The sequence below is a fragment of the Elephantulus edwardii genome, unplaced genomic scaffold, assembly GCF_000299155.1.
Source record: "Elephantulus edwardii isolate Elephantulus edwardi_28Jun2011 unplaced genomic scaffold, EleEdw1.0 scaffold00144, whole genome shotgun sequence".
In the NCBI taxonomy this organism is placed as follows: Eukaryota; Metazoa; Chordata; class Mammalia; order Macroscelidea; family Macroscelididae; genus Elephantulus; species Elephantulus edwardii.
Window position 1 is genome coordinate 3051278 of NW_006399894.1, and position 11669 is coordinate 3062946.

Below are 11669 nucleotides of genomic sequence, written 5' to 3' on the forward strand. Positions count from 1 at the left end.
TCCTGTCTTCCCATTTATTCTTTATTCCTGTTTCACTGTTCATGGGGTATAAATTTAGCTCATAAATAGTAGTTGTGGTTATATGTCCTCAAGTCAAGGATGACTCATAGTGACTCTATGAATGAAAGACCCGAACACTTATATAACTTTCATCATTTCTCTAAGTTCATAGAATTTTTGGAGGCAAGCTATTTCAGAAGTGGATGCCATTCCTACTTTCAAGCTTGTTTGATTGGGGAGCTCCACCAAACACTGTCCACCATGGGTAACCATTTTCACATTTGACATATCAGTGTCACAGTGTTCAGCATCACAGTAACCATGGCTTACCTCTGTACAGCAAATGGACAGACCAGTGCTATGCCACTTAAAGAATGTTTGACCAAAACCAATTAAAACCAGGCCTGAGGGCCTATAGTCATTAAAAAAAATATTTTGTTAGAGAAAAATATTACAAACACGTTTGATTTGGGGAGGAATGAAAGAGAAGAATTTAATAAAAGTATCAACGTTCTTTTCAAGGTTAAGTGACCATGGTAAGAAACCAACTAAGTAAAGACCACGTTGGTTTAAATTTATTATCAGATAATCAAGGATAATAATGAAAAAAAAATCTTATTTTGACAAAATTTGAACTGTTTTCACACAATTTTGAAATATCAATTTAATTTATCCCAACTATTTCATAAAGTCTGACACTCAAGGATCTTGTCTTTTACATCATTTCTGCTCTCTCAGCTACATTCCTCCTTATACATTGGTTCTTTATCCAAGGCATTTTTTAATGTTTCAGCTGCTTCTAGCCTATAAACAGAAATAGACTTTCCTTTTTAGCTTATTTTATACACCATTTTATGTTTACTTTCATCACCAAATGCTTAACTCTATAACCAATATTCTCCGCAACTGATTTGATCCTTGACCCATTTGCAATACTGCACGATCTTTTTAGCACTGTTAGCTTTGTTTTCTCTTTCCAATATAAATATATTTTCTGAATGTTCTGTTTAACTCTGGTGACAAACTGTTTTTTTTTACATATACAGCCTGTGGAATATCTCTATTTAGGGTTTCCTTATATCTTTGAGCTCTAATTTTTTCACACATACATTTTATCTTCAGGGACTCTCATGTTGAACTTTCCTGAGATATCAATATGCAGCTTTTTCCTGCTTCTTTCTCTATAAAAAGCCTCTGAGGAAATTATTTCCGCTTATCTAGTTCTAATTAAGCATCTATGTGACAATACATTTTTCATTTATGGATTCTTCTATAATTCTACTTCTTTCTGAAAATTCCACAGGATTTCCCCCCCCCAGGTCTATAATTTTGTTTCCTTTGTCACACATCTACACAGTCAAAATAGAAATCTTTTCTTCTTCATATACTTTCCATTGCTAAATGGTCACACTTCCAAATTTCCTGAGGAAATACTTTTCAATTACTTGGATAACATCTTTTCAGTCTTTTTCACATCAAACATCTTCTGTTCTTTGTTTTGGAGTTGCAGTTACAAGCTATTTTTTTCTTAGTTTTCTTGATTAACTTTAATACACTACCCATGCCTAGTCTTCATTTGTGGTCTCTCTCTTTTTGGGCTTATAGTTTTTAAACACAGCAATGTTATGATTGCATACACACATCATAACCATTGTTTTCATCAAATTCTCCATCTGAAAGTCTGACTCATTTTGATTAATCAAGTCACATATATCCATGTATAAAAATAATTTATATGAGTATAATGACAAGCCATATGGATCAAATACATATGTCTTAAATGACACCTTTTCACCATGTTCACTTAGAAGATTTCACCTTGTCACAATACCTCTTTCTTACACATTACTTATCTTCTTTATATTTACATTTATAATTAATGTTATATATTTTTTAAAATCTCAAAATCCTTTTCAAACTTTTGAAAGCAGTCTGCCACTAAATGACTTACATTCCTGTGGTCTTCTGATCATAAATACCTGATGTAAAACTTCCTTCTGCTCTGATAAAGTAGGAGGAATGATCTTTTATTGGGCTTTCATGTTAAATTCTCTCTATAACAAGAAGAATGTTCAAGCCATCCCATTACATCTGTTTGTTAAAGATGAGAGAATTATTACCTTGGCATTCAAAGGTCTAAGTTACCCAGTAAAAATTCATGTTTCATTCAGTGTGTGATTTTTCATCATGTATTTTATTATAATTTGCAAAACTTTACTTGCTTAAATCTGAAGACAAAAGAAGGGGCTATATTTTGCTAATTTTTAAGTTTTCTTCTCTTGGTCAGCATTTTTAAAACATCTTTTCTGTGTCAGGTACTATATTGTGATGTCAGAAAGAATCTAGGTATTACCTCTTTTTTAGTGCCTACTAAGTAGGTGCCAACTACTTTTTTTTCCTTTTCTTTTTAGCAGATTGTAAGATATCTACAGTATCAACTTCATAAATTGAAATAAATCTATTATTCCTATTTTTAAAAAGACAAAATGGGTATTTGAAAATTTTATTTTATATAGAACATGTATAGAAATTGACTGAGATGACATGTTCAGTTGTTTGGTAGAAATTATTTGTATCTTGAATTATTATCCATCATAAAATGAAAGTTGTGTTTAGGTGCTGGTGACATGACCACAACCCCTGATGACCTTATGAACAAAAGATCAGAATCTTTCCTTGTCCTGTGACGTTCTTACAATCTCTAAGATGCTCAAGCCCAGTGTCAAAGTCACTGTGCCAATCCATCTTAAGAGTCTTCCTCTCTTTCAGTGATGCTCTATCTTCTACAACACAATGTCTTTTTTCTAAGGACTCAGCCCTGCTGACAACATACCCAAATTATGTGAGGTGAAGTTTCACAGTCCTTGGTTCTAAGGAGCACCCTGGTTGCACATTCTCCAAACAGATTTCTTTGTTATTATTTAAATGCCTTGCCTCAATGATGCCTTCTCAGATCTTGCTAACTAGAAATGGTTATAGGTGCTTGAATTCCATTTCGTACACCTTTAATACTATAAAGTTATCATGTATCTATTTGTGTAATCGCTTTCAGTTTCTGGGAGAGTTTGTGTTTCTTGAAAGAAAAACGATATCATTTAAAACAAAGCTCGTTCTTCCTATTGTGGAAAAATCTAATGATTCTTCAAGTCATTTTTACACTAAAACAGATTCTCTGACTATAAAATACTTAACAGGTTTTTCTGTGAAAGTAAATCTTGATATTATTGATAACTTTCCAAATGTTTTATCCTTCTCTGTAATTTCTGTTCTGTATGATACCAATTATATTACACAGTGTTAAGGAAATTTTAACACATTTCCTAATTAGAGGATCTTACAGCAATACTTGGAAGCTAAAGGCAGGCTAAAGGGAGAACTGAGGGGGAAAAGAATAAACCAAATAGTGTCACCAAAATTAACACTTTTAACAAATAAAATCCATATGAAAGATGTAATGTCTAGATCTGTTTGACCACAGTGAAAACTTGGAGTAAATTTACCAATAACTTGACACTTTTTTGCATCTTAACAACAAACATTTTAGAACATTAAAGTATTGTACCAATGATTAGAAAAGGCTTATTTTTTTTTAAATTTCAGATATTCTCATCAAATGCATAAAGACAATTTAAATTATGAATACATAGTATAACAAAGTGTATAGTAGTCATCACTTTGGAGATTTTAGACAAGTTTAATTATTAGTCTCACTACAGAGCAGATGTCAAGTCTCAGTGTTTTCAAACAAGAGAAATGTTTAGGTGATCAGAGCCTGCTTCAAATGAATCTTTTCTAAGAAGTAAAATTTTCAATATAAAAAATTTAATGGTTAGAATATTTTGCATTTGTGAATTCATTCTTTACTTTTTAAGAGTCATTCAGCTTAACATGATTTTTAAACTTCCATAAGATTTCTGAGAATCATATTGACTATATGCTTAAATATATATAAACGCAAAAATATTCTTGCCAATTAATTGGATAGTACGGGGTAAATGTGATGAGCAAAGAATTCACTTTGATACTTTCATTAGTGATAATGAAAGTTTTATGGTTAGTTTCTTTCCACTGGTCTTGATTTTCACCTCCTTTGCGGGCTCCCTTTCAATGCATTTTCATTTTCCACTTCACCCATACCTCTAGGCCATTTTAACTTACCTCTGTGATGAAGGATTTGGCTGTAGCGGGATTCATAACAAGAATTGCTCGCCTAAGAGTGTCTCGATAGCGATTCAGTTCCTCTATTCGCATGGTGTCAAAGAGGGTGGTGATCATTTTATTGATGTTGTTTTCTACTTTCTGAAGTGCCACATCCATGCCCTGTTGAGATACTTTATCCAAAAATTCTTGTATTCCACGGATATCTAGGAAAATCAAAAGTCCATCAAACGGTTATTTACCTCAAAAAAACACAGAGGTAGAAATTATTTCACATAAAAAATAAATAAATAAAATTAAAAAAGGAAATTATTTCACATATAGTAGAATAATTCCACATTAAGTGTTATGTGATGTCTAAAATAACATTAATTGAATACCTGATGGAAATATGGAAATCTCATGGTTTAAAGCCACAGTAGCATTTGATGTATTTATATAAAGATGCATAAATGCTTATCTTTAAATAACAATTTCTTTACACTTAGCATTCTAAAATATCTCAGCTATGAAAAGGAAATCAAGTGGGTGAAAGAGTTGGTGAGAAGGATTTTCACTTTACTCAATCCAAATTGGAGAAGAAAAATAACATTCTCTGTTGTCCACATCATTAAAGAGTGATATTAATCTCAACTAAAACCTATTTTTTTACTTATACCTATCTATAACTATCTATCATTTAAGTATATAAAAATTTGAAATAAAACTATACTTTAAAAAAATAGGGAACAAAATTATTGAAGTTTATATTTGCTATTTACACAGGGAGAGGGGTTTTAGACATTTTCATCAAAGAATAGCAAGGCATTTAGACCACTACCTGCATTTATGTCTACTTTGCAAATAATCAGCTTTTAGGAGAAATCTGACAAACTCAGTGGAAGATAAAAAATTCCTTTCATCTCTATAGAGAATGCACTTTGTACATAAAACACAAATTTGCAAAAAAGCATTTCATCCTTTTAGTCACTGGTAGTTAATGCAACTTGAATGCATAACCATTACCAGAACACACACACACACAGCAATTACAAAATAATTTTCTGAAAAGTTTTCAAATAAAATGTCTGTTTCCACTAATCATTGCAATCAATTAAAAACTAACTTGTAGCTGAGCTTCCAGTGGGTTTCCAGAGATTTTAAACCACACAGAAAACAATTATTAATCTTATTCCTGCAGATGGACTTGACCACACTCTATAGAGGTGCCATTTTTCAGCTCCCCACAGACTATGTCCCCAGAGCTCCTGATAAGTAATCGATATATATGTCTCTTTCTAGAAGCATCTTGAATGTATTTTAATATGATTGGAAGGCAAGACTGGCACAAATGTAGTCTCCACATTGCATATTTATTTTAACTATAATTTTAATTATAACCTCATAGTTGAAATTGTTCAAAGGAATCCCGTTGTCCCAATGGTAAGGAGCTGTGCTGCTAACCAAAAGCATATGGTTGGAATCCACTAGCTATTTTGCTGCAGAAAGATAGGCAATCTCCTTCTGTGTGATTAAATGTTTCAGAAAACCCACTAGAAGATCAGCTATGCATTGGTTCTGACTTGGTGGTACACTGCAACAAAGAGAACTAAAATATGAATGATATATAGTCAGTTGCTCAGTACGAATGGAATTATTTAAATTTCATGTGTAACACTTATTTTTTCCAACATATCAACAATTAAAAGGAATTAGAAATATAACAAAACAAAAAAAATTGTCAAATATTTGGAAATGTAATTTTTCTTAGCTTTGACAATTAATTATAAACAGAAATTATTCAACCAATTATGTTGTGTTGTTGTTATGTGCCGTCGAGTCGCCTGCGACTCATAGCGACCCTATGTACAACAGCCCTAAACTCCGCTCTGTCCTGTGCCAATCGCACTGTCTCTGACACTCCCATCCCAATTATCCCAGTCACTGAATCAATCCACCTCATAGAGGGCCTTCCTCTCCTGCGCCGTCCCTCCACCCTCCCAAGCATGATGTCCCTCTCCAAGGACCGGTCTCTCCTCACTACATGTCCAAAGTAAGTTAGACAGAGCCTCAGAATCCTTGCCTCCAAGGAGCCACCCGGTTTAACCCTCTCCAGGGCAAATCTATTTGTTTTCCTAGCAGTCCATGGTATTCTCAATACTCTTCTCCAGCACCACAACTCAAAGGCATCAGTTCTCCTTCTATCCTCCTTGGGCCACTAACATTTAATGTTATAATTATTTCATAATTATTCTAAATAATTTTGTGACTTGTAAATGAAACATTATTATTAGTCTTCCAATTATTCAATAACTTGTTGTGTGATTGTAAAATGATACAAAGTCATTACAAAATTATCTAAATTTACCATTGTATAGATTTCTAGTTAATGCAGTAATATTTACTCAACACTAAAGTTATATCAGCAAGGTAGTAAATAAGTGTTTTTTTAAGTCTTTTTATTTTATGATTGCTTTTAACTATAATATTTTTTCTATGAACATTATACATGCTTGCTAATCTGATGATTTTCAAATCTTCTTCTGTATCATGGGGTAAAAATGATATAAAATATTTTAGTGAAAACCTAAATCCTGATGAACTGAAATCTCTGGTCTGGCCACAGTCTCAGGAGACATCAATGTAAATTGGCATAATATAGTGTACACAGACAATGTTTTACATCCTATATCGGTGAGTATCGACTGGGGATTTAAAAGCTTGAGAGTGACCATTTAAGTTGCAACTATTGATCTCTCCTTGTCTGGAGAAAAGAAGAGCGAAGAAAATCAAAGACACAAGGAAATAATTAGTACATAGCACTAATAGACTTCATGAACTTCAACTTCCCAGACCATGAAACAAGTACAAAACAGCTACCACTTCTAATCACTCTGAAAGAAATACAATAGAGAGTCCTAGATAAAGTGTGAGATAAATTCTTAACAAAGCTCAAAATGATAAAATAAGCTTACAAGTTTGACAGAGACTGGTGGAATCCCTGCGTCTCCATGATCCTCAGCCACCTTTAAAGTAGCAATTGCTCACCCTTGTTGCACAACTTTTAGCCAAAAAGAGTGATATATAAGATTATAAGGTACCAAGGAGGTGCTTGGGCCTTACAATAATCATCTACACAGCTAACAGGATACATGCCTTTCCCAGGGCCAGATTTCAGAAAGTTAAAAAAAAGAGAGAGAGGATGGAAGGATGGAAACAGAAATAACAGAGACAGTGAGTAGAGTAATGATACATTTTCTGGATTTTAATCAATGACATATAACAAAATATACGTATGGATGGTTGAATGGAACATCAATCTGCTTTGTAAACTTTCACTCCAATCATAATAAGGCTTAGAATAAAATAAAATTAACTCTTCGCACTGTCAACTCAAAGGTATGCAGTTAGAATACATCAGCTCTTCTGTGAAAAAAGATGAACAGTCTTCTTCTAAGCAACTGATAGCCTCTGAAAACATAAAAGAGGATCAGCTATGAGTTGGTTCCAACTCAATAGCATATAATAGCAACAATATTACTTTCTTTATTCCAAATTATATGTTCAGAACAAAGGCATCATTGTAGGTTGATGGAGCAAAGTTTTATCTGTAGGACAGCAAGAAAGAAAATAACCAAGATAATAATGATATTATGTACTCATGAAACATCTAAGTAAAAAAAAAGAACATAAGACTGTAGGACACTAAAAAAAAATAAGGATTTAACTCAATAGAACATGGGATATATAAAACACGAAAACATGATTATGTACATAGTGAAGAAGGAGTTTGAGAACTTTGGCATGAATTAGAATAATTTGAGGATGTTATTAAAAAGATAACTATGAAGCTCTTTACAATGGACCTGGCAATGAGGCCTCATAACCAAAATCTCAGGAGATATCAATGTCAACTGGCATAATATAGTACACAAAGACAATGTTTTACATCCTATATTAGTGAATGGAGCTCTGGTGGCCTCGTGGCAAGAAGCTGTCACATGCAATCCTGAAGGTGTGTGGTTCAAGGCCACCAGCTTCTCCGGGGGAGAAGGATGGAGAGTTTCCTTCCATCTGATTAACTGCCTCTGAAAACCTGCTGATGGTCAGCTATGGGCCAATTCTGACTCTATGGTACACAAAGCTCGAAAGTGACCATTTTAGTTACAACTCTTGATCTCACCTTGTTTGGAGAACAGAAGAGTGAAGAAATTCAAAGACACAAGGAAATAATTAGCATATAGTACTAGTAGACTTTATGTGAATAGTACCTGAACTACAACAACCATAACTTAGCTGACATTTATAAAATGGAAACAACTAAAGTTAGTGAAAGAAATGTAAATAGATTATCAGGAACTTAAATATATGCTGTCCTCTTGATTGTTGTTAGGTGCTGTCAAGTGCAATTCAGAGTAAGTCTATGAACAACAGATTGTTCTCTTGCCCTCATTCTGTGCCATCCTCACTATCTGTACATATTTGAGCCCATTGTTACATATATTGAGTCAATCCATCTCTCTGAGGGCCTTCATAGACCCTTCATCTTTCCAAGCCTAAAATCCTTTTCCAAGAACTGACCCACACTTGTCTCCATGAAGCATCCTGACTGCACTTTCTCCAAGATATATATATTATTCTTTTGTCAGTCTAGGGGATATTCAGCACTCTTCTCCAACACTATAACTCAAAAGCATCAATTTTTCTTCTGTCATCCTTTTTCATTGTCCAACTTTCAGATGTATAGCAAGTAATTGAATAGACCATCTCTTGAAGCAGGTGCAACATATTCTTTAAACTGACATGTTTCTTCTTAATTCTTTGGAGAGGTCCTTGACAACAACATATTTTTCCAATGCAAAATGTCTTTTGAATTCTTGACTAGCCTACTAAGGGATTGTAGATCCAAGAAATATAAAATTGGTGGCAACATCAGTCTTTTCTCCGTCTATCATGATTTTGTCTATTGCCTAGTGGTAAGGATTTTTCTCTTCTTGATGTAGAAATGCAATCCATATTAAAGGATATTTTTAAAAGGCTATATTATTTTGATCTTCTATGGCAACCATTTCAAATACTGTTGCCTTTCAGCAAATGCGATTGATACATCATTGTTGTGGTTGTTTGTGTTACTGTTAGGTGATGCTCAGTTGACACCAACTCACAACAGACCAAGATAAAGAGAACAAAACCCTATTCAATCCTGCACCGTTGTCACTATCTACTGTGTTTAAGCCTATTTTTGTTGTTGTTAGAAGTCTAGAATGGACTACCATTCATAGCAAGTAGAAGTTAATGATTATTTCAAGATTCTTTCACCAGATGCTCTTCTGAAGAAGGAGGAACAATTGCCTCCTGTACCTGCCAGATCCGATTTGATGGTACACACATAAAAAAAAATAAATACATTTTAAAAAGAGGACAAGAGAGTTGCTAGTGAGAAGATCACAACTCTTTACCCAGCTGTTTTTTCATTCAATCTGAGGCAAAGTTAGATTAAACCAGCAGGTAATGTTTGAGTAAGTTCCAGAGTAGGCAATGATTAGTACTTCTAGATTCACACACCTCTCTGAATTAGGTAAGAATCATTACATTTCATTTAACAGACAAGGAAGGTTAGATTAAGTATTTTAAGTAAATTGTACTGAACACCATAGCTATTAAGGGGAAGATTCTATTAAATTTGCTTCATAGGGTAGAAAACCAGAACCCTTTCCATGACACTGATGTTAGGGCCAAAATCCTGGCATAGAATCACTACCCTTGACCCTCTGTGTGTCTTCTCCATTATGGCTTAAAGAAATGCTTCACAACGTGCCAATCAGAATGAATACTTGACTTATCTGTGAGGTTCTTTGGTTTTATTTTAATTTAAATTACTTAAAAGTGCATTTAAATATAAGTCAAACAAAATCTGACATAAATCTAGACATCCAAGATGTTAAGAAAATATATCACCATTAGCATAAAGTTGATGTTCTAAGAAATCTTCTAATCACAAAATAATATACTTTTGCAACTAATATATATTAATTTTGAGACATTATCTGATCAATATAAATATCTATTGAGCACCTGACTTAATGTTCCCTGTTAGGAATAAAACAGTGAATACTCATCCCCAAAGGAGCTCAGCAAACAAGTAAACAAACTAATGAATGCAAATCAGAGTAAATGCTTGAAGAAAACAATAATGGTGCTCTTTTGGATAATAATAGGTCTACTTAGAGAGAGGATCTATCTTAATTAGCTGTTCAAAGAAGACTTCTTTGAGAAACTAGTATTTAAACTGTGATCTATAAGAAGATGAAAATGTTATCCATGCAAAGAGACTAGATAAAAAAGCAAGACCTTGTATTTGAAGGCCCTAAAGGATCTTAGGGAGTTGTGCTGCTAACCCAAAGGCCATGCTCCCTGGCATCCTTAATCCACCAGCAGCTGGAGATAGACACTCCTCTACCATGTGTTTTATAGTCTCCGAAACCCTCTGGAGGGTCAGCTATGTGTCAGTTATGCCTTGATGAGGATTCTAAGCCACCTTTCCTGGCATATTTCTTATTTAGCTGCAAATACTAACTCTAAAGCCAAGAGAGAAAGAGGGCAGAGAAGAATAGGATAACAGTGGATAGATAATTAGCATTGCATTGGAACAGATGAAAAATTGTTTGAAAGGAATATATGATTAGGCACTATACATATGACAACCACCCAGAAAAAAAAAGGTATATTGCAAAAAGGACTTGGGGAAGAGAGGGTAATTGTGCAACAATAAATTAATACTGAAGAAGAAAAGTGAACCAAGGGAGGGAGGTGGGAAGAGGAGGTAAAGCGTGTAACAATAAATGAAGGAAAATCAAACTTTTCTGTAAACTATCATTAAAATCACAATTAAAATACATTTTTTATAAAAAAAGATTTAAAGCCTAGAAGATCACTATAAATCAGAATCTACTCTAGAGCAATGACTTGGAAAGGATTCCAACAAGTGTGGCTGTAGCCTCACTAGTGAGGGGGAGAGAAAAGTTTGATGAAATAGTATGGAGCTGGTAGATCAAATTATAAAATCCTTTAGAGGTAAAAGATTTTTATTTTCCTAAATATACCAACTCTTACAGTCGGAGATCGATCGAATATGAAATCAGGATGCATTGATAATAATGGGTGACTAGAAAGCAAAAGTTGGGAACAGAGAAAGAATAAGTAGTTGGAAAACATGGGCTTGGTGACAGAAACAAAGCTGGAGATAGAATGATTGAATTTTGTACAATCAATGACTTATTAATTGCAAATATGTTTTATAAGAAATATTATCGCAGGTTATACACATGGATTTCACCTGATGGTATGCATAGGAATCAGATACATTACATCTGTGGGAAAAACTACTGGAGAAGCTCAATATCAGCTGTGAAAACTAGGCCAGGAGCTGATTGTGGAACAGACCACCAACTACACATATGCAAGTTCAAGCGGAAACTGAGGAAAATTAAACCAAATCCACAGGAGCCAAAATATGACTTTGATTTCATACC

The 11669-nt window shown here is 33.8% G+C and overlaps 1 protein-coding gene across 2 annotated transcripts in view; it reads right to left on the reverse strand.

Annotated features, from left to right (window-relative positions):
- Positions 1 to 11669, reverse strand: part of GRID2 (glutamate receptor, ionotropic, delta 2) — a 2375079-nt gene that overhangs the window by 1227824 nt on the left and 1135586 nt on the right. For both annotated transcript variants that reach the window (XM_006894480.1, XM_006894479.1), the window contains one exon: positions 4159 to 4364. In XM_006894480.1, coding sequence (XP_006894542.1) covers positions 4159 to 4364 — 206 coding nt within the window. The remainder of the gene's footprint in view (positions 1 to 4158; positions 4365 to 11669) is intronic.